The sequence below is a fragment of the Sparus aurata genome, chromosome 2 (genome assembly GCF_900880675.1).
Source record: "Sparus aurata chromosome 2, fSpaAur1.1, whole genome shotgun sequence".
NCBI classification, from domain to species: Eukaryota; Metazoa; Chordata; class Actinopteri; order Spariformes; family Sparidae; genus Sparus; species Sparus aurata.
The window spans coordinates 4,764,582-4,786,966 of record NC_044188.1 but is presented as its reverse complement, the minus strand read 5'-3'; the positions used below and the strand labels follow the sequence as shown (position 1 = coordinate 4,786,966).

General features: G+C 41.9%; 1 protein-coding gene across 14 annotated transcripts in view; it reads left to right on the top strand.

The window, feature by feature from the left end:
* The window catches only part of ryr1b (ryanodine receptor 1b (skeletal)), a 70,549-nt gene that overhangs the window by 12,582 nt on the left and 35,582 nt on the right, over nucleotides 1–22,385 (top strand). For 9 of the 14 annotated variants that reach the window (XM_030439469.1, XM_030439585.1, XM_030439507.1 and 6 more), the window contains exons 2-39: nucleotides 5,036–5,155; nucleotides 5,648–5,749; nucleotides 6,304–6,324; nucleotides 8,911–8,985; nucleotides 9,066–9,144; nucleotides 9,342–9,454; nucleotides 9,564–9,663; nucleotides 9,896–9,992; nucleotides 10,087–10,161; nucleotides 10,696–10,852; nucleotides 10,983–11,147; nucleotides 11,488–11,609; nucleotides 11,785–11,971; nucleotides 12,344–12,479; nucleotides 12,584–12,679; nucleotides 12,876–12,994; nucleotides 13,277–13,410; nucleotides 13,500–13,741; nucleotides 13,836–14,028; nucleotides 14,780–14,996; nucleotides 15,093–15,197; nucleotides 15,306–15,409; nucleotides 15,528–15,611; nucleotides 15,696–15,855; nucleotides 16,045–16,192; nucleotides 16,312–16,517; nucleotides 16,792–16,966; nucleotides 17,151–17,359; nucleotides 17,447–17,793; nucleotides 18,113–18,245; nucleotides 18,450–18,610; nucleotides 19,325–19,487; nucleotides 19,606–19,692; nucleotides 20,226–20,452; nucleotides 20,592–21,036; nucleotides 21,130–21,699; nucleotides 21,861–22,061; nucleotides 22,243–22,348. In XM_030439469.1, the coding sequence (XP_030295329.1) occupies nucleotides 5,036–5,155; nucleotides 5,648–5,749; nucleotides 6,304–6,324; nucleotides 8,911–8,985; nucleotides 9,066–9,144; nucleotides 9,342–9,454; nucleotides 9,564–9,663; nucleotides 9,896–9,992; nucleotides 10,087–10,161; nucleotides 10,696–10,852; nucleotides 10,983–11,147; nucleotides 11,488–11,609; nucleotides 11,785–11,971; nucleotides 12,344–12,479; nucleotides 12,584–12,679; nucleotides 12,876–12,994; nucleotides 13,277–13,410; nucleotides 13,500–13,741; nucleotides 13,836–14,028; nucleotides 14,780–14,996; nucleotides 15,093–15,197; nucleotides 15,306–15,409; nucleotides 15,528–15,611; nucleotides 15,696–15,855; nucleotides 16,045–16,192; nucleotides 16,312–16,517; nucleotides 16,792–16,966; nucleotides 17,151–17,359; nucleotides 17,447–17,793; nucleotides 18,113–18,245; nucleotides 18,450–18,610; nucleotides 19,325–19,487; nucleotides 19,606–19,692; nucleotides 20,226–20,452; nucleotides 20,592–21,036; nucleotides 21,130–21,699; nucleotides 21,861–22,061; nucleotides 22,243–22,348 (6,181 nt within the window). The remainder of the gene's footprint in view (nucleotides 1–5,035; nucleotides 5,156–5,647; nucleotides 5,750–6,303; nucleotides 6,325–8,910; nucleotides 8,986–9,065; nucleotides 9,145–9,341; nucleotides 9,455–9,563; nucleotides 9,664–9,895; nucleotides 9,993–10,086; nucleotides 10,162–10,695; nucleotides 10,853–10,982; nucleotides 11,148–11,487; nucleotides 11,610–11,784; nucleotides 11,972–12,343; nucleotides 12,480–12,583; nucleotides 12,680–12,875; nucleotides 12,995–13,276; nucleotides 13,411–13,499; nucleotides 13,742–13,835; nucleotides 14,029–14,779; nucleotides 14,997–15,092; nucleotides 15,198–15,305; nucleotides 15,410–15,527; nucleotides 15,612–15,695; nucleotides 15,856–16,044; nucleotides 16,193–16,311; nucleotides 16,518–16,791; nucleotides 16,967–17,150; nucleotides 17,360–17,446; nucleotides 17,794–18,112; nucleotides 18,246–18,449; nucleotides 18,611–19,324; nucleotides 19,488–19,605; nucleotides 19,693–20,225; nucleotides 20,453–20,591; nucleotides 21,037–21,129; nucleotides 21,700–21,860; nucleotides 22,062–22,242; nucleotides 22,349–22,385) is intronic. The other 5 variants (XM_030439576.1, XM_030439570.1, XM_030439550.1 and 2 more) reach the window with 1 other exon arrangement.

Below are 22,385 nucleotides of genomic sequence, written 5' to 3'. Positions count from 1 at the left end.
CAAGTCAATCTGATATGTAATTTTAAAGTCTTTATGGGACAGTGTGGATGATGAACTGGTGGACGTTTTATCAGGACAATGAAAATGGTCTTATAAAATACTGTAGGTGAAAAAAACACTTAATTAAAAAGCCTCTTAACAGAATTATAAAACAAGACAGAAACAATTGAAAGATGCAAAATACAGTCAGAGTGAACGGAGGAAGGTTGTTTGGGAGATTTATTCTTGGAGATATTTTATAAGTCGAGGAGGAAGCATAAGCGAGAGTGCATGATTTAGGAGAATGAGAGTGCCACAAGGCCCTTCAGACTGCAGTCCGTGATGAAGAATCCTGATAGTGCACCAGCTCGGCCTCCTCTAGTTTTCAAAGGGAAACCCCATCACTGCTCCCCCCTCCGCCTTATTGAACTGTTTCTCTCCGCCACCCACATACTGTGCAGTGTGCTGTCCCTCACTCTTTTTATGTCTGCGGAAACATAATCAATGGCCTGAGGTGGCCTGCATCAGCACACTTTGATGAGAGCATTGGGCAGAAATCAAGACTGCGAAGAAAGAATGGTTATATTTTTCATCTGACAAGTGATTTGATGACTTGGCAGCTTTTCAGTGGAGCGGATGTGGCGCTTTGTCAATTCGGAATTTTGAGACTGTGGCGTGAAAGTAAACAGTGAACTGAAACAGTAAGTGAATATTGAAATGAAAATGTTTAGAAATCAATCATCAGTTGAAATAAAGATTGACATGTGTTGAAGATTAGAAAATACGTGAATATTTTAGAAGGTGCACAAACTAGAATAAGAATTTGTCAAGAAAACTACCAAAACTTAATGATTACAAGTTGGTTTGTGTTTTGTCATGTTTTCTTTGGGTTTGTTATGGTGAGGAAAAGAAAGGCTTACAACTGTTGATGTATAAAGAACAATGGGCCTCATTCACCAATATCTTCTTAAGAATCTTCTTAGATTCTTTCTTAAGTTGTTCTTAAGAGGTTCCTTAAGAAAACCCTACGTCAGATTCACCAACTCGTTCGTAAGCCTCAGAATTGTTCGCAGCTGTGTTCTTACATTGATGAAAGCCGCAGGAGCAATATATATGCCATTGTTTTGCGGGCCTTGGATGGAGAAATGCCACGTATAAATAGGGTGGGGGGGGGTTACTAATTGATGGCATGTTTCCAATTTACTTGATTTATCTTAAATCATTGGCACATTTAATTTATTTTAGAATTTAAATTCTTTGTAAATTACCAAAAATATGAAATGAATAAATAAATATGACAGAATTATCACTGTAATATTGCATTTTATTGAACTGCACAAGAGAAGAAAACACAACCATGCCAACATTTCGGCACTGAAATGTGCGTAAGAGCACTCCTGAGTGTTCGTAGGATTTGTTCTTGCCTAAGAAAAAATCCTAGATAAGAAAAAATTCATGAATGCCACAATCTTCGTAAAATCTTCGTAAGTGGGACTTAAGAACAAATTTGTTCATAAGAACGGTTCATGAATGAGGCCCAGTGTCGTTTATTGTAACATGCAGCTTAAAGTCGAGCCAGGAAATGAGCTTTTTAGGTACTCCAACAATACAACAAAACCAGTGGAGGCAATGCAGTGACTAAAGCCACTCGTCCAGTTTTCACACTTTTAAATGTCATTTTTGAACAGTCAGCAAATCCTGAATCAGCTGCTTACCTGCTACTAGAGGAGACAAACCTCCCAATTACAGTTAAAAATGTATCAGCACAGTTGGATGGTTGTGTGCATTCTTCATTATTGCATCAATTCAGACTGTGTAAAAATGTCCCACACAGCAGGTTACCAGATAAACTGATCTTGTCTCTCCGTCCGAGGCTCTGTGGCCTCGCCCTTCTCTCTGAATATAAGGATATCCACCATGAATCTAACACTGCCTCTGCCAAACAACAAGAAGTGTATTGCTTTGCTCACAGATTTGGAATTACCCCTCAACTCCCATCCTGCCCTACCCTATGCTTGAGTAGAGCATGAGAAGATTGGTGGGGGAGGATATCTGTCAACATTTTGCATCTGTTTGCTCGTTTGCTTCCTGTTTAGGATGGGCAGCGTGCCTGCTTGTCTGGGGAACCCTGGCTACCCTCTGTCTGCAAGTTCACGATCAGACGGCCCCAGAGAATATACAAAGGTGTCTGCTTTCAGGCTCTATCTGTGCCCCTGGCTGTAAATCTCTGCTGCATTACACACCTCTATTTGAGCACACTGGTGTGTTTGTTTGTGTAACCGTCTGCCAGTTTACATCCAATTGTCTCTCCGTCTCCCTTTGACCCCGAACATCCACATAGCCTAGATGTTTCAGCCGCCAAGTCCAAACATGGTTTAGCTGTAACCCTACACCATCTATGTTAATGGGGCATCAAATGCGTACACTTCTTTGCCCCCCCCCTCCCTGTCCATGTGTGAAATCAGTTAACTTTCACTCTGTTTACCTGTCTTGACTCCATCAGATCCGGTCGTGTAAGATAAACAAATGATCAGGTGTTGTTGTTGGGTTACAATAAAGCGTCATGTGCACATCCTTTAAATCCTCAAAGCTGCCTCTATTAATATAAGGGTGAGTTAACAGGTTGTGTGGTCTCCAAGTCAGCTTTTCACGTGGTCTCATTGGAAGTGATTCACACAGTGTGACTTTTGGAAGGGCACTGCTCTCCATTTGCTCATGCTCTTTACAGAGTACTGTTGTCTGAGTGTTGCCTGAGTGCCCTAACATTCAGGTTGGAATAACAGGTCAAATACTGGCCGAGGCTTTTGTGTTTTTTTTGATCAAACCACGAGTTTGCAGGTAACCAGTCATTTTTGTCAGACATATTTGACTGGTTAAATATGTTATTCGTGACACTTCTGCATTTAAATGTCGCACTAACATTATCTTAAATGTTTCCAACAGTGTTCAAACCCAGAGAAGTCTGCAATTTTAGTCAAGCGTAACAGTGCATTTTAGAATAAATTCTGTGGATTTGAAGAATGATGTTGATTCCTCGTCCTCCTTACCATTATAGTTTGCTGAATGATGTCCTCGAGCCCATAAAATATCAGATTCGATGTTTACAAAATGATTTACATTGAGATGAAATATCTCTGCAGGCTCGGTGCCCATGTAGTGCCTGAACCCTTGAGTTCTCTCACAGTCGGCTCCTCGGCCTTTTTCATGTCGCCTACAGAGGTGGAGTGATTCAAGCAGAGGAAGTCTGCCATGTGAGACTGTGGCTGTAGAAATAGATGGATTGCTGTATAACGTCGGTGCATATATCGCCTACGGTTGTCATCTGATCGCACAGCTTGTCTCGGAGCAATGAGTCACTCGGTTACTTCAGTCTGCTTTTAGACACTCACAAGCTCAGCCCTATCTCCTTAATCGGGGGACTGCAGTCTGTATGCACCGTCCTCAAAACATGGCCACTTTAGCCCAATTTACCCTTTCTGCTCTGCACACTTCAGCTGAGCTTTTCCTGTCACTTTACAACTTCTCTGCAGTGGTGCCTCAGAACAGTTGTGGCTTTAGCCCTGATAAACAAGGATCCATGTCACTGTAGTGTATAAAGCTACTGGTCTTAAAAGCTTTGAAGTTGTTTAAGTGGTACTGTGCAGTAGCTGTCGGTGGGAAAGATAGTGCACCCCTTACTCTCCTTTGCACAGTCTTTCTGCAAAAAAAAGTCATTTTTTGTGTAGTCCATCGACGGTTTTAGTAACACTGGAGTTGCCATGAAGTGGTGTTGCTCATGTCTGCAGTGAAGGAGAGAGGGCACAGTGCTCCACTTTCCAGAGTGCAAAGCAGGGAACGCGAGGACAGGACAGAGGAGACATTTCAAGGCTGAGAGGAGATAGATGATAGCCTAGCCAAAGGAAGAGGGCGCACACTTCAGCCAGCGAAACACTAGAGGCCCCTGGGTTTAAGAGAGGAGTAGATGTTATGAGGTCACTGATCTGCATCACTTTTCCTTTCCCCGCAGTGTGCCACCGACATAGACATGCAAACATTCCGCCCTCGACCTCGCTTTAAAGAGCACGCCCCTTCTCCTAAACACTAAGTCAAGAAACATCGGCGGCGCTGAGTCACCAGGGCAAGCCGGCGAGCAGGTCGAGAGCGAGAAGACAGTATAATTCAGTGGTTGTTTGACGAGAGGGTAGAAAAGTCAGAAAAATCTTTCCAGAACTGTGGAGAGGGATGTTACTCAGGTTAAGTGTTAGATCCACTTGCATAATGACTGAGTGGAAGGAGCAGCTGAGAATGTGTCAGTGTCAGGTGTGGGTTTCACAGGGGAGGGGTGTTTATCGCTGTATTTACACCGCTCTCCGGAGGGTCCAAGCAGCGACGAGGAGCAGCAAATTACTGTCTGTTAGCATTCTGCTTGTGTATTAGGTTGTGAGTATCTATTGTGCCGGCCACTACTGAGAGAAAATGTTTGCAACTGTGCCTTTAGTGTAGATTGCGATGGATTTCACAAGTAAAGCAAGTTTCAAGAGTTTGCGAATCGATGTCTACACAATGTGGAAATAAAAGTAAAAAGAAATGCATTCAGACATATCATCGTCACTCCATCTGGGTGATACTGCGTTTAACAAAAACATTTCTATCATTTAAGTTAACGTAACATAACACGCTGCATACCTTTTGATAGTCTCCTGGTTGCACATCAACACAACATTTGCAATTATCGTATTATATTGTTTTATTCTGTATTCATGTGCTGTAGGCAGGTTTTCCTCTTCAGCTCTCCTTATGAGGTGTGTCACGTTAGTCAAGAAAAGGCCAGCACACAACAGTGACTTCACCAAATGTCAGGTCAAGCTGGTTTTATTAAGGAAATGCTATTAAAACGTAAAACTGAGTGTGATAAAATATGAAAAAGCAGGCATGGAAGGAATAACCAGCAGCACAAATCAGATCTAAGGGGGAATAAGCGTATGATTGAATGCCAAAATGAGTTGTAGCGGAGTGAAATAATGTGTGCCAACATGAAAGAACAGTGAATAAATGTTTGATTGTGTTTTGGGTGCAGGATGACCAGGTCGTTCTGCAGTGCACTGCCTCTGTCCTGAAGGAGCAGATTAAGCTATGTCTGTCCTGCGAGGGGTTTGGGAACCGTCTCTGCTTCCTGGAAACCACATCCAATGCTCAGGTAAGCTCCCGATAAGCTCTTCCCTCTTTTTAACCTGTGCTGCATGTACGAAACCTTGTTTTAATCAACTCAGGGTTCGTACGGGTGCTAGAAATCCTTGAAAGTGCTTGAATTTCAATGTTGTGTTTTCAAGGTCTGAAAAGTGCTTGGATTTTAGTTTAAGTGCTTGAAAGTGCTTGACATTATAACTCTGCGTCTTTTACAAAATTGGGATCAGACTGGATAATTAATTTCTGAAGTTTTTGCTATTATAGAATATAATTTTAGATGTTTACAGCATAATACAATGTACATAATTGTGATAAAAAGTGAAGAAAAAAATCACAAGTATATGTATTCCTTTAGATACGTATTTTACCCCAGCAGTAAGGTGCTGGAAAATCTTAAAAATGACCCTTAAAAGTGCTTGAAAAGTGCTTGAATTTGACCTTGAAAAATGTGTACGAACCCTGTCAACTGTGTTTTACCTGTGTGTTGTTTATATATTTGCAGAATATGCCCCCAGACCTGGCCATATGTAACTTCATTCTGGAGCAGTCCCTGTCGGTCCGCGCTCTGCAGGAGATGTTGGCCAACACGGTGGATATGTCCGACGTAAGACTCAAAAACAGAAAATAAAGAAATGAGTAATAGGTGGAGGAATTTTTGGAAATGGGACGGGGGACTGGGATGGAGCAGGCTTGTCAGAGATGGAGTAGCTGCTGTAGAGAAAATGACTTGTGAATGACAAATAGTAGAGATATTTTCTCCATCTTTTCTGACAGGTAAAAAATGTACCTATTCTTTTTATTATGCATTCTGCTGCACCTGTCTCCAGTCTCTCTCACAGGACGCAATCCTTCAATTTGTTTTTATGTTTCGGATTTTATTATACTAGGTTTGATATTGGATTCTAGTCCTTTTTTCTTCTTCTCTTTATTTTTATTGGGTCTTTTTGGTTACATTAAGATTGCAGATTGGGCCTTTAAACATAAATGTAATAATCCTGTTTGACTATGAAGCTCACCATAAAGCATATTATACATGGTGATCCCTCAGTCTTTGTGAGCGCCATAGAAGGAGTTATTCTTAGCTTTTATTTTAGTATGATTTTATTTATCTGTTATCTGACATGCCCTCCCCTTCCCTTCTTGCTCTCTGCCAAGCAGGCAGTCGATTTGGATAAATGGGTATGTCTGTTAACATGTCTTTTTTCCTGTAACGTGTGTCCAAACCAACCTGGCAGCTGTCCTCGTTCTTGTCCTGTTGCCCACTGGATGTCCTATTGAATGAAATAGTGCTGTGTCATTCACACATTGCATATCTGTTTAACCCTCACCTCAAAGGTGGTGATCACTCTGTACACCTTTCATTATTTTTCAGCTGCAGGCACTTATGAGTATGTCTTTAAATTATCCCTTTTTTTTTGCTGAGTTGTTCCTTGTCCTCTGAAAAATGCATAGTTACTGGTGAATAAGTAAGTTTTATTTAAGCTGTGGTAAAACTTATTTAGTGCACTTTTTGTATTATTTTGTGATAAGACAACTTCATTTGTTCCAACTCATTTTTACAATAGCAGGTAAATCTTGCAAGGTGTCACAATGCATCATTCATTTGCTTTTTTATGCAGCTTCACCGTTCATCGTTATGCCATTATCATAAATATGACCTTAACCTGCTTAATGTTGTTCCTTTTGTTTCAGCACATTGCTCTTTGTTAGTCCTTGTCAACTTCAAACAAATTCCTGTTGCCCCTTTTTATACAGAGCGTGTTTTATGACTTCTAAGTCTCGTCTAACTTAGCTTACTTTAAAGACTTTAAAATCAACTTTATGTTTAGAAGTGTCACATAGCTAAAATGCTGAAATGTTTGCTAGTATATTTTCTTTTCCAGTGGTTAACGAGAAAAAACATAGGTGATGTCAAATCATCATGATATTTTTGCAGACATCTAGCAATCCAGGTTTGATATAAGTCCCTGCGACTCAATGAGCATGAGCCTTTGTAGGGTCTCAACAATCATATAATGGGAAGTCATCAACATATTATCAAATGACCAACTTACAGCACCCTCAACCATCCAGAATATGAGACAGTCAAAAGACGTATTGTGTTTGCCTTTATGATGTTATGACTTTAGATTAAAGCAAAACGTATATGCCCTTCCTCTGGGGTTGTCAACAGTCATTTTGGGATTTGTTAAATATCAGAAACTGAAAAAGTTGGTGTATCAATGTATAGTATGTAAAAGACAAAGAAAATGTAGTGCCTTGTTGTCAAACCAAGATGAAACAACAAGTGTTTTGACTAAAGCTCCCATGAATCTTCCGTTCACGCTATCCGAATGACTCGCACATACAATTGTAGAGACGAAGAATAAGAACACGACAACCACAATCTTTCAGCTATAGTGAACAACAGATGAGAGGCACCTTGGTTCACTGTAGCTAATGAATCATCTGCGTTCGGAAAAAAAACTCTCTATTTGCAGAATCTCATTAGATGCATTATCGTGGCTCTTGACCACAAAGGGGTTGAAGGATGTGGATGAGCGAGGCCTTTTCTAATGGTTAGCAGGAGGATGAGAATAGCATGGCACGCAGCCCAGCGGAGGGTTCCACCCGCCTCTGTGGATGAGGAAACCAGACACCCCCAGAGCTCTGGACGGGCCTATCTCCCTCTTAAAACACACACACACACACATACACTCTCTCTCACCACCTGTCGTAACAAAGCCTAGTGTTAATGCCGATCAGGGTTAATGGTATAGTGCTACCTGCCCCTGAATCATCCTCGTGGATTAAAGGTGCTTAACCCTACATAAAGGCTTGACATTATCTCTCTGCTGGCTCGACCTGGCTGATCTTTCTATAAGTGTTGCAGTAATTGTGTTTTCTTGTTGCATCCTTGCTGGATGTTGAGAAAAGGTAGGATGGATTAATGTTACGTTTGCCGTTGTGTAAGATACAATCTCAACATTTTAATTTTTTTGATTTATTTTGCACTGTATCGAACTTTGTTAGTGACTTCGTTGTGATACCTTGTCTGAGAATTATGATTCATAACATAGTTAAGTCTTAGTTACAGCACTATCTCTATGCCGCTTTATTGCTTATGTGGTTCTTGTTTTTTACTTTCTATATGTATGTATAAAGATTAACCCCAACATTTTCTGTGCAGTTTTTGTTTTTGGAAAAAGCCATTTATCAGTGAAGTGGCGCTGTCCACAAATGAATGGTTTTTGCCTACAAATGTCTCTTTTCAGCAGAAAGTATTCTTTTCAGGGTTGTTCTTTTTTTTTCTTCTCCTTAATAATACAATGATAAACTTTCAGCAATCACTCAACTTGCCACCCTTGTTCACAGTCACTTGTCCCATCCATCTCATCTGTCCCATCGTAATTTTTCTCTGTATCTTTTCTTTAAAATTTAACGAAAAGAGTTTTATTGGTTCCCAAAGGATATACCTGGACACGGACAGCCTATGCTTACAAATCATATGAAAAATGTACTGCAGTGTTAATATAAATAACATACAGCAAATGTATATCCAACATACAGTGCAATACAATATCGAATGACAAAATTCAGCCGCAACAAACAAGAAGGTGCCAGTTGAAGTGGATGCTATTGTGTTGTGACACAGTCATTTATAGTTATTACAGTTTTTGTTCCTTTGACCTAAACTATCTCCATTTCCTTCTGGTCTGATCAAGGTATAATTGATTTTTTGTTCGGCTGTTCTGTTAAATATCACTCTATCTTCTCTTCCTCCAGTCGTCCCAAGGTGGAGGTCATCGTACCTTACTGTACGGACATGCCATCCTTCTGAGACACAGCCACTCAGGCATGGTAAGACTGCATCCAAAGTTTGTTTACTGTAATTTACATCCAAATTTGTATCTGCATTTTAAATTTTTTTGTCCCTACAGTACCTGAGCTGTTTGACTACATCTCGGTCACTCACGGACAAGCTGGCCTTTGACGTGGGCTTACAAGAAGATTCCACTGGTGACTGATTACTGAAACTTGTTATCCCTTAGTAGTATTGTTAAAGGTTTTTTTTCTTTTTTCGTGTCATGCATTTTTTTTGCATTTTTAGAGTTGGCTTTCTCTATTCTCATATCTCTCCTATTGCAGTACTTTTTTGTTATTTGAGAAATAGAAAACATTGTTGTGATGACGGTTACTTGTTGTTCTCGTTGCAGGTGAGGCATGTTGGTGGACCATTCATCCAGCCTCAAAGCAGAGGTCGGAAGGTGAAAAGGTCAGGGTGGGTGACGACCTCATCCTTGTCAGCGTGTCCTCTGAGAGATACCTGGTAAGACTCTCTTTACTTAAAACACTTTGCTGTTACACAATGGATGATTTAGACATGTAAATGTCCCTAAACTTGATCTTTTCATCCTGTTCTTGTCATCCGTCCTAAGCACTTGTCCTACGCCAGTGGAGATCTGATGGTGGACGCCTCCTTCATGCAGACACTGTGGAACATGAACCCGATCATGTCGGGATGTGAACTAGCTGAGGGTACAACCTTGCTTTACACCTCTTCCCCAATGTTGTGCAGCCCTGGAAATATTTAAATATATAAACACACATTGATAGATGTGGATGATCTGCATGTTTTATAGTTATATTACAAAATATCAGCTTTGAGCAGACTGGATGCCGTCAGAAGTCATGTACCATACAGTTACCATATACTATATATAAAGAGAAATGTACTCACAGATACTGCGGTGTGTGTTCCTCCTCTCAGGGTTTCTGACAGGAGGTCACGTCATCAGGCTGTTCCATGGCCACATGGACGAGTGTCTGGCCATCGCTACCCCAGAAGAAGGAGAGGAAAAGCGCAGGTAAGAGGAAGCAGAGCAGGTCTGAGCAGCAAAAAACGCCCTCTTAACCTGATTCAGTGCGACTGTTTGTGTCTAAGCCCTGACTCTGTTACAGGATGGCTCACTATGAAGGTGGTGCTGTATGCAGTCAGGCTCGGTCCCTGTGGAGGTTGGAGCCTCTCAGAATCAGGTGATCGTCCCCCTCTAATTTTAAATTTGTGTCAGATATACTTATTGGCTGATTTATGTTTATTTGCGATTTCTTATGTGATTGATAAGTCTATGTATGGAATATTTTCTTTACTGTTGTCCTACCTTGCACTTGAACTTCATATGTTATGATTGTAGATATTAAAAGCCCTCATTTAATAAGAAATCAGTGGGCCTGTTTTTGGGGAAAGGGAGAAGAGGATTACATTCAACAGAAGTCCAACCATAATCAAACTTGATTACATGGATGTTGTGGTTACATGTAAACGTCCAGACAGCAAGGACCCCCATTTGCTTGTTTTTATAGAGTCATACATATGTGTTTGTCCTTATTGCATGTTAACAAAGTGTCTGTTTTGTTACTTGCTGACACATGATCTATAAATTAGTAAAGTAATTGCTTAAACGATTTCAACAGCAAACAGCAGGAACTGATAGTTATGATAAGTAGTGATTAAGAGGCTTAATCAGCTTTTTGAAAATCTGTTGTGTTTCTTCTGATTTCTGCCTGCAGCTGGAGCGGCAGCCACATGAAGTGGGGCCAGTCGTTCCGTATTCGCCACATCACCACAGGCCGGTACCTGTGTCTGGATGAAGAGAAGGGTCTGTTGGTGGTCGATCCAGAGAGGGCCAACACCAAATTATCTGCTTTCTGTTTCCGTGTTTCAAAGGTCAGAATTAACATTTTGAGTTTCTCTGGATTCTTGCCTTTAGTTTCTGTTATTGTGCTATGACTTCTTCTCTCATTGACCTATGTGATTTCCTCCCACCCTTTTTTTCCTCCTGGATTCCCCTGAGCAGGAGAAGGTGGATGTGGCTCAGAAGCGTGATGTTGAGGGGATGGGCATTCCAGAGATAAAGTATGGAGAGTCCATGTGCTTCGTCCAGCATGTGTCAACAGGCCTGTGGCTCACATATGCCGCCCTGGATGCCAAAGCTGCTCGTTTGGGAATGATGAAGAGAAAGGTTAGGTTCTACCTGGTGGATCAAATAGGACAAACACAGTCTTAATATACCAGTAGAAGTTGGTGCAGATGATGTGTGTAATGGTAATGCGATGGTAATGTTCTGAGTCTCACATTTTTAATCATGCATTGATAAAAACTGAAAGAGCCAAAAATATTGCTACCAAAGTTGCCACCTTGTTAGAGGTTGTTTGGCTGAAACTATATGTGGTTAATTTAGAGAGCATAGCTTTCCCAGTATCTTAAGAACAAGATAATCATAACATTGTAGCTGTTACATGACCAGCCACCAGAACCAAGGGATATCATCTGCAGTAAAATGATGTTTTTCGTATCCCCAGGTCATTCTGCACCAGGAGGGTCATATGGACGATGCCCTAACTGTGTCCCGTTCCCAGACTGAGGAGTCTCAGGCTGCTCGAATGATTTATAGCACTATGGGCCTCTTCAGGCAGTTCATCAAGTAAGTAAATACATTTTTAAAAGTGGTGGTGCTGTTGGTGGTGGGGGATTCCTCTTTGTGTCATGATGTAGTGATGAGCAGTGTTGTAATGTGGTCCTGTTTGATCTGAAGTGTAAAAAATAGGAATGAAAATGCTAAAAAGACATTGTTTGCCAATTTGTTTGTGTTTTTCCAGGGGTTTGGACTCCCTGAGTGGGAAGAGCAAGTCACCAGTGGCTGTGTCACTTCCTCTGGAGGGGGTCATCCTCTCTCTTCAGGATCTCATTTTCTACTTTCGTCCTCCTGAGGAGGAACTGGAGCATGAGGAGAAGCAGACCAAACTTCGCTCCCTCCGCAACCGGCAGAACCTCTTCCAAGAGGAGGTGATCTGCATGCTGCCTGCACAGCCTCACCCACCCTCAGACTATCCATGTCTATTGATTTTTACTGACTGGGCTTATTACTAAGATAAATTTGTTATGCAAAGGGGAACTTGCACTTTTGACATCATTGATGACTTGTATGCCCTCATGTAGGTTTGTTTAATCATTTGATTTTGTTTCTGTAACATCACACACATACAAAATATAAACTTGTACTTTGTAAGGACATTGTGATAGCTTAAATGTATTCCCTGTAGGCTTACTTGACCCTGTACCACAGTACCCCAATTTTCATACCGAAGCTCAAACCTTAACCAGTAACTCAAACCTTAACCAAAGTATCCACCCTTACATTTCTGTTTTTTTTCTCAGGGAATGATCACAATCGTGCTGGAGTGTATCGACCGCCTGAATGTGTACAACACCGCTGCCCACTTTTCTGAATTTGCCGGGGAAGAAGCTGCAGAGTCATGGAAGGAGATTGTCAACCTCCTATATGAGCTGCTGGGTAGAAGAATCACATATGCTGTGAAAACATATCAAGTACATATTAAATGCTGTCTGAACTGAATAAAGTGACATTATTTATCTATCTGTGTTTCCATTGAACAGCTTCTCTAATCAGGGGCAATCGCTCTAATTGCGCTTTGTTCTGTGACAACCTGGACTGGCTGGTCAGCAAGTTGGACCGCTTGGAGGCTTCTTCAGGTATCACATTTTTTCCCAAGAGTTCGATCTGTTTTTTTTTTTTTTTTAATTAAAAAGGTGTTTTATGTTATTTTAGTTTAAACCATTTGATTTCTTTATAACTGATATTTCTTAATTGTTCTTAAATCTTATGGGTGAAGTGTCTCCAAAAAAATGAAAACGCTTAGATTTTATCATATTTTCCTTGTACATTTAGGTATTCTCGAGGTGCTGTACTGTGTGCTAATTGAAAGCCCTGAGGTTCTGAACATCATCCAGGAGAACCACATTAAATCCATCATCTCTCTCCTGGACAAGCATGGAAGGAACCACAAGGTTTGTCTTTTTCTCACTGCCAGGAAATTGGTGGATGAGTAACGTCAGCCAGCTGCAAATTGATTGACTCCAGCTGGCAGTGTTGTCTGCTTCACCAGACACTATTGTAGGTGGTGATTTGGAATGTTATTGCACCCTCGTAATCGTATTTGGCCCATAAAAAAACATTTCCTGGTTTTGTAATTCTAATAGAAATTGTAGTCAGTGGATGAAAATGTAAATTGTCTACCCTGCTCTGCCACATTTAGACAAAGAGGTGATAGTATTGTCTGCCTCTGCTAGGTCCTGGATGTCTTGCGCTCTCTTTGTGTGTGTAATGGTGTAGCTGTGAGGTCCAACCAGAACCTCATCACTGAAAACCTACTACCTGGTCGCGACCTCTTGCTGCAGACCAACATTGTAAATTATGTCACCAGGTACGTGAGTTGCTGTTAAGTTGCTGTTTGGTTATCAGGGCCTTATCTGTTTCCTTAACTTCATTTTCTCTTTTCTCTTCTTTACTCAGTGTAAGACCCAACATCTTCCTGGGTACATGTGAGGGGTCCACACAGTATAAGAAGTGGTACTATGAGATGATGGTGGACTATGTAGAACCCTTTGTGACTGCACAGGCTACCCACCTGCGTGTGGGATGGGCTATGACCGAGGGCTACAGCCCCTACCCTGGAGGAGGAGAAGGCTGGGGAGGCAACGGTGTGGGAGATGACCTCTACTCCTATGGCTATGATGGACTGGATCTGTGGTCAGGTACGGTGATGCCCATGAATTATTTAATATACTATTTTCTGTGATGCTGTATGAATTGTTATATGACTTCCACACACCCTGCTCTGCCGTTCAGGTACCGTACCCCGCCAGGTGGCCTCGCCCAGTGCACACACGCTGGCTGCAGATGACGTCGTCAGTTGCTGTCTGGATCTGAGCGTGCCCAGTATCTCCTTCCGTATCAACGGCCACCCAGTTCAGGGCATGTTTGAAAACTTCAATGTTGACGGCCTCTTTTTCCCCGTCATCAGCTTCTCTGCTGGAGTCAAGTAAGTATAACATAAAGCTCTGTCCTATCTTAATTGATTTTATCATTATGCATGCTCACTTCCTTAATTAACAATAAATAAATGGAACAAATATTAATGCAGTGCAGTTACTTGCAGAGCGATTCAATAGTTTCTTAGGCGGTTGCTGGTTTTTAAATTGATGTCATTTGAGATGTACACTACTCAAAATAAGTCAGTGATATTGGGATATTTTAGTGTTATACCTGATTGTTTATTCTGTGAATATGTTTGTTACCCTTTGACTTTTATTGCATATCCATACACATGCACCCACATCCCAATATCCTAACTATTTACTATTGAAAGGAATTAAAATAAATAATAAACAACTGGAAGAATATTTCAGATGATTGATTAAGCGTCGAACAGTCTTGTATTTTGCATGACTTGTAATGCTTTCAGTTGTTATTCTGTAAATGCTTCAAGTCCTTACAATTATCTCCCTTTCCTTACATTACACTAACTGTGTTCTGTCCCCTATAAAGATTTTATAGCTGCTGTGTGTAATGATTCGTCACAGTACTGAGGTGGGATTAGTGGTGGATTGACTGATGAGAGCAGGGAGGGAAACACAGCCTCAGGAACTGGCACAGAAATTAAATCAATGTTTTCTTTATTATGAGTCTTATAAAGATCAAGGCAGTGTTGCCACAAAGGACTCAACTAGTATATAAAGATGTTTTTGTCAAATAGATACAGACTTGGATTTATTCTGTTCCTGTCACCTCAGGGCACGGTTCCTCCTCGGCGGCCGTCATGGAGACTTCAAGTTCATGCCCCCACCTGGCTATGCCCCATGCTATGAGGCTCTGCTGCCTAGGGAGAGGATGCGTATTGAACCCATCAAGGAGTACAAGCATGACTTCAGTGGTGTGCGCAATCTGCTTGGTCCCACCCAGTCCCTCACACATACCTCGTTCACCCCCTGCCCCGTGGATACCGTTCAGGTGAAACCCCGAAACCTAAAATCAAACCTTGATCCAGTCATTAAAAGATCTGTTGTATTAGTTTCTTTCTGTTTGCTGTCTTTCCTTTCTGTATAGATTGTTTTGCCACCCCACTTGGAGCGTATCCGAGAGAAGCTGGCAGAGAACATTCATGAGCTCTGGGCCGTCACCCGTATCGAGCAGGGCTGGACCTATGGGACTGTGAGTGTGGAAAAGATACAGAATCAACAGCATAAGAATATTTATTTGACAGCCTCCGATTTAGATGATATCAATTTGTGTGTAACCTGCAATTGTCTTCCTACACAGTTCAGGGATGACAACAAGAAACTCCATCCTTGTCTGGTAGACTTCCAGGGTCTCCCTGAACCAGAGAGGAACTACAATCTGCAGATGTCTGGCGAGACTCTGAAGTGAGTTACCGAGTTTACCTGTAGAGGTTACAGGTTGAGAAATGTGTGAAGGTGAAAGGAGCAGTTGCATGTCCTTGAACACAACTGTTGATCCCTGTGTTCTTTCATTATCCCACAGGACTCTCCTGGCTCTGGGTTGCCACGTTGGTATGGGTGATGAGAAAGCAGAGGAGAATCTCAAGAAGATCAAGCTGCCCAAGACGTATGACAGCAAAGTTATTCCTGCCTGTATAAGCTGACTCTCTACACGATCTTTGTATCTGAATATAAATGTGTCTGCCTCTAGTTATGTGATGACCAATGGATACAAGCCTGCCCCCCTTGACCTCAACCATGTTAAACTGACACCAAACCAGAACCAGCTTGTAGAAAAACTGGCAGAAAATGGGCATAATGTTTGGGCAAGGGACCGGGTACGTCAAGGATGGACCTACAGTATTGTGCAGGTAAGCATCCTTTTTTTAAACATTAATAAATCCTTTATTTATTTACTTTTATTTAGTAAGTCCTCCAGTCAAATCTAGTCGACCCTAAACCATGCTGCCATTCCACTGTTCATAAATAAGCTGTACAGAAATGTTTGTATATTGTTTTCTGAAATGATATATCAGTTAGTGTTCTGTTATGCTTCCCAGGACATCTTAAACAAGCGAAACCCTCGTCTGGTACCTTATAACCTGCTGGATGAGAGAACTAAGAAAACAAACAGGGACAGTGTTAATAACGCTGTCCGCACCCTCATTGGCTATGGCTACAACATTGAGCCTCCAGATCAGGAGAGCAGTAAGTCAGCTTACCTCATGATGATAACTGAATATAGAGTATCATGCAAATTCTAAATTCTCCCCAATATCTCCAACTTTCTTAATCTTATCTGTCATCTTTTCCATCTTTCCCTGCAGCTGGCCATGGCCTCGAGAACACTCGTGGGGACAAGGTGCGGATCTTCAGGGCAGAGAAGTCGTACGTTGTCACCCAAGGAAAGTGGTACTTTGAGTTTGAGGCAGTTACCACGGGGGAGATGAGAGTCGGCTGGGCACGTCCCTGTGTCCGCTCTGACACTGAACTGGGAGCAGATGAATTGGCCTACGTCTTTAATGGCAACAAGGTCAGTCCACATCTTTAGGTTCACCTTAGTTAAACCAGTGTCAGTCTAATTTATTAAATCTTTGATTGGGCAAAAGTTTATCACAGTCAAAGTAGCCAATAAGCTGTTTTTTCCCCAAACTTTCCCAAACTTTTTGATTGTAAACAGCTGTGAAATGGATCCAGGAGAGTGAATCCACTCCATCACCAGAGTTGATGTCTTGTATTTTTGTTTTTTTGAGTATAAATTTGAAGTTTTATTCCAAGGATGATTTATTGCTGTAACCCCTCTCCAGGCTCAAAGATGGCATATCGGCAACGAACCCTTCGGCCGTCAGTGGCAGTCTGGTGATGTGGTTGGTTGCATGATTGATCTGACTGAGATGAACATCATGTTCACACTCAATGGAGAAATGTTGATCAGTGATTCAGGCTCGGAGATGGCTTTCAAAGACATTGAAATTGGGGAAGGTAAGAGTTAATGTTAATTCTACCTTATTGATTGATTTGCAGTAACTTAAGTGAATAACCTCTTGATACCTCTTGGTATCAAACTTATTTAGCTTGAATTATTAAATGTCAGTTTATATAAAATAGGAAACCTTCACAGAAATGAGAAAAATGTGTATTACTTTCCTGGTTTTTCATCCCTCAGGTTTTATCCCAGTTTGTGCCCTGGGACTGTCTCAGGTTGGAAGGATTAATCTTGGTCAGAATGTCAGCAGCCTGCGCTACTTTGCCATCTGTGGCCTGCAGGAAGGATTTGAACCTTTTGCCATCAATATGAAGCGAGACATTACCATGTGGTTCAGTAAAAGTTTGCCCCAGTTTGTGCCTGTACCAACCGAGCACAATCACATTGAGGTAATTCCGTAGTGACACTAAATGTTTAATGAAGGGAGAACTCTGAAACGGGATCATTTATTTATCTTCAAACGTGTTGTATCCCAGGTTTCCCGCGTGGATGGGACAGTGGATAGCGCCCCCTGTCTGAAGCTGACCCATAAGACCTTTGGCTCGCAGAACGCCAATACTGATATGCTGTTCCTCAGACTGAGCATGCCCGTCCAGTTCCATGAGACTTTCAAGATCCCAGCAGGCACCACCCCTCTCACACGTGCCCTCACCATACCCGAGGAGGAAGTGGTAGTGGTAGAGCCTGACTCAGAGTTTGAAGTTTTGAAAAAGTCTGCCAGCCGTAAGGAGCAGGAGGAGGACAAGAAGGAACCATCTGTACCTAAGGAGATCTCTGTGGAAAATGAGAAGGACACAATGTCAGAAAAGGGAAAGAAAAAAGGGTAAGTGTTGCCGTTTGTGGAGGAAAAAAACGCCTAGAATTTAAATTGCAGATAAATATGTCAAGAAATCATTCATGCTCTCTGTGAAACAAAACATGGGTCAGTGAATGCATCCACACTAATTGAGACTCTGTGGAGTTGCTCAATTTGTTTCAGTTGTGATTACTTTTCAGCCTGCAGGGAGTGTCATTTTAAAACTTGCATCATGTGACTCTTCCATCCATCGACAGCTAGACTCAACTCAGCAACTTTTGCCCCTTTGTTCTGTCTGTGTTTCCTGTTAAGTTATTAATATGATGTTGTCATCTGTGCACAATAGATTCTTCTCCAAGGCCAAGAAGGCTGCAATGACACCTCTCGCTCCTCCTCCTCCTCCAACGGTGCCCCGTTTGGTGGAAGATGTTGTTCCTGATGACAGAGATGACCCCGAGATCATCACTAATACCACCACTGTGAGCTATTCATCCTCTGCTGATGCGAAACTTAGATGTCAAAATTATCCTTCAAATTAGTGCAAAGTCCACAGAGCAGGCTGGCATGTTGCTTCATACTACTAAAGTTATTAGAGTATCTGTTAATAACCCAGTGTGACTGCTTCTAGATATCTCACTCAGATGTCTCCTTTTAATAGTCTAATTTTCTCTTTTTATTTTCAGTATTATTATTCTGTGAGGATCTTTGCTGGGCAGGAGCCTTCTGGTGTGTGGATTGGCTGGGTCACTCCTGACTACCACCTGTATGATCCAAGCTTTGACCTCTCCAAGGTGCGCTGTGTCACTGTCACTGTGGGAGATGACAAAGGCAACATACATGACAGGTTAGTCTTTACCACATTTCAATGGTATTTTATTTAAAAGAGCAATGCCTGTTCTTCTAAATGGTAAAACTATGTATTTGTTATTTATTGAATATTGTTTTAAAAGTTATGTGACAAAGTCTAGCTATTTTATTCACACATTGGAGAAATTAAGGACAAATATACATGGTTCTTATTCTAACTAACAGTGTCAATGGCACCTCGATGGTAGTTGTCAACAAGATGAGAGGGTCTCTCTATCTAATTTAACCCCTTAACTAAGTAATAGTGGTAGTGAAGCAAAAAGGAACTTTATACTATCTTATATTTTCTGTGGTATCCCCCAAGGTCCAATACTTGATCCTCTTTTTTTCCCATTTAAATGGTTTACTAAGCTTTAAAGGTAAATAGCTATTAAAACGGACGACTAAACATACCCGAAGGACATCAAATCCTTATTCAGAGAAAGTTAACTTTGTTAGAAGCGTCTTGCTGTGTGTGTGAGGTTTTTTCCATTTTCTTCCCATTTAGATAAAGATATATAGATCGAAACTTTATTTATCCCGAGGGAAATTTAGAAATCATGTTGCGGGAAATTAGGACATCTTGCAGCATTTGTTTTGTTAATTTCTCTCTGCACTCTAAGGCATTTTGGATCAACTGTGTAGTGTTTCAACTTCAATATAGAAAAAGAAGAGTTATAACATTGCAGTGCATTTGCTGTTTTTCCTGCAGTATGAAACATAGTAACTGTTACATGGTGTGGGGAGGTGACCTAGTCAGCAATCAGCAGACCCGCTTCAGCCAGGAGGACATGGTGGTTGGCTGCTTGGTCGACTTGGCAACAGGTCTCATGACTTTCACAGCAAATGGAAAGGAGATTAACACCTTCTACCAGGTAAGACAAGTTACACATTATAGGTTGTGTGTGTATTTGTATCAGTGTTTTTTAGACTCAAACCCAGATGAGGTATGAAACACTGCAGAGCTGTAAAATCTGAGGTGTTTCATTTCAGGTGGAGCCCAACACCAAGCTGTTTCCTGCTGTCTTCGTTCAACCCTCCAATCAGAACATGGTGCAGCTGGAGCTGGGCAAACTCAAGGTCAGAAGCTACTTTTAGCGAACATACTACAGTAAACATCTTTCTCTGGAAGTAATTGTGTCCTTTTTGATTTAGATTCTCCAACCACCTTGCTTAAAATATTCTTCATGCCTTCATTCTCTCATAGCCGATTCAGATCAACATCATATCCCAAAACTCATGTTGGTGGTTTCTCTAATGCATGTCAGCCAACCATCGGCCCTCTCTTACATGAGGGACCATGCATTTCTGGGTTAGAAATAATAATTAGTATTAACTTAAGATTTCAAGGGAGAGATAACTAGTCCATGGACACAAAGAGAAAGGTTAAACTAAAATATAACATTTATTAAGTGATTATTTTTATTCAGTGTAAATGTGTGTCATGTGGTTCATCAATAAAGTCCATAAAACCACAATGCTGATGAGAGTCTCTGCTGAGCTGAACATCTGCTGTATTATTCTGGTATCAGCACCTTTAAATGTCTTCTCGTTGTCTTGTTTTTTATCCTTTCGTTTTTAAAACTTCTCCTTTTGCTCTTTCTCCCTCTCAGAACATCATGCCCATCTCGGCAGCCATGTTCCGCAGTGAGCGCATGAACCCAGTCCCTCAGTGCCCTCCCAGGCTGGATGTACAGATGCTGACCCCGGTTATCTGGAGTCGTATGCCCAATCACTTCCTCAACCCAGAGGTGGGAAAAGTGAATGAGCGGTTGGGCTGGATGCTGGAGTGTACTGAACCTCTCACCATGATGGCTCTGCACATCCCAGAGGAGAACAGGTCCTAAAATTAGGAATTTGCTTTGTAAAATTTGGGAAGATCCATCACTACAACATAATGCATTTTTACAGGATTATGATAATCGGTCACCTGTGTTAGCTGATCAGTTCTGATATTTGCCTCTGTTTTTGTTTCCCAGGTGCATTGATGTCTTGGAGCTGTCGGAGCGCCTGGATCTGATGAAATTCCACTACCACACACTCATGCTCTACTGTGCTGTGTGTGCACTTGGCAATAATCGTGTGGCTCATGCCCTGTGCAGCCACGTGGATGAATCCCAGCTTTTCTACGCCATCGAGAACACCTACCTTCCTGGACCTCTCCGCAGCGGCTACTACGACCTGCTCATCAGCATTCACCTGGAATCTGCCAAACGGGCACGTCTAGGCACCAACAGGGAGTTTATCGTCCCCATGACTGAGGAGACTCTTAGCATCCATCTCTATCCAGATGAGGTCAAGGCACATTCTCTCCCCGGTGTTGGCCTCACCACCTGCTTACGGCCCAAGCTGCATTTCTCATCCATCAACTTTGTCGGCACAGACCCTGACTTATACACCCTTAGTCCTGTTTTCCCCCTGCAGGTAAGAGACAAGAGACAAGCTGAATTGGAAAACAATTATGACATTTGAGTATTCTTTTGCTTATTTTTTATCATGATCAATTTCTCTCCTCAGGAGCTGAAGACCAGGGCGATTAGCATGCTTACAGAGGCTGTGCTGGATGGTAGCCAGGCTATGCGGGATCCAGTAGGAGGCAGTGTGGAGTTCCACTTTGTTCCAATCCTGAAACTCATCAGTACGCTGCTTATCATTGGCATTTTTAATGATGAGGACTCCAAACACATCCTCAAGATGATAGATCCAAACGTATTCAGCGGAAAGGACGAGGAGGAGGAGAAAGCAGAGGAGGGCGAGGCTGCAGCGGGAGCTGCTGAGGGAGAAAGTGAAGAAGCAAAGGAGGAAGAGGATTCCGAGCTTGAGGATGAAGGGGTCGGTGATGAGGAGGAGGAGGAGGAGCTGAAAAATCTAGAAAAAGAGGAGAAGGAGGAAGAAGCTGAGCCTAAGGAGGAGGGAGAAGAGGAGGAAAAGCAGGAAGAGGGAGAGACCAAAGGAGGAAAAGTGGATGGAGAGAAGGCGGAGGAGGAAAAGGAGGCAGAGGCAGTGGAGGCAGAAGTGAAAGATGAGGAGGAGGGTCCGGAAGAGGGATTACTACAGATGAAGCTACCAGAGTCTGTCAAACTGCAGGTGAGTCGGATATTTAAACATTGTCAGCTGCTGGTGCTGTAGATGTGGGCATCTGCACAGTATTCATATACTTATATACTGCATCTGTTTCTTTTTTTCTTTTCTTTTTTTTAACAAATAATACATTGAACTCTTAATCATATCTTATCTTCTTCTCTCAGATGTGCACACTTCTGCAGTACTTCTGTGACTGCGAGCTGCGACACAGAGTCGAAGCCATTGTGGCCTATTCAGACGAGTTTGTCAACAGTATTCAGAGCAACCAACGTGTCCGTTACAACCTGTTAATGAGGGCCTTCACCATGTCAGCTGCTGAGACTGCACGAAGGACACGCGAGTTCCGTTCACCACCACAGGACCAGGTACTTGGATTTTGATAATAGCTCTCCAATGAATTCTGAATGTGTGAGCTGAAATTTAGAGGCAAAGCAAACATGTGTTATGTCACATGTAACATGGGGACACAAGAGCAGCAAAGGAACACACATTATATGTTAACAAAATATGTTAATTGGGTTTATCATTACTGGGTTCTTCTTAAAGGTCCTTTTACTGACTAACTTCAAGCAATGTGATGAGGACTGTCCAGTGCCTGAGGACGTGCGGGACACTCTAGGAGAATTCCACAATAACCTCCTGCTCCACTGTGGTGAGAAGATTTTGGTTTCTCTGCAGGTGTGAATTAG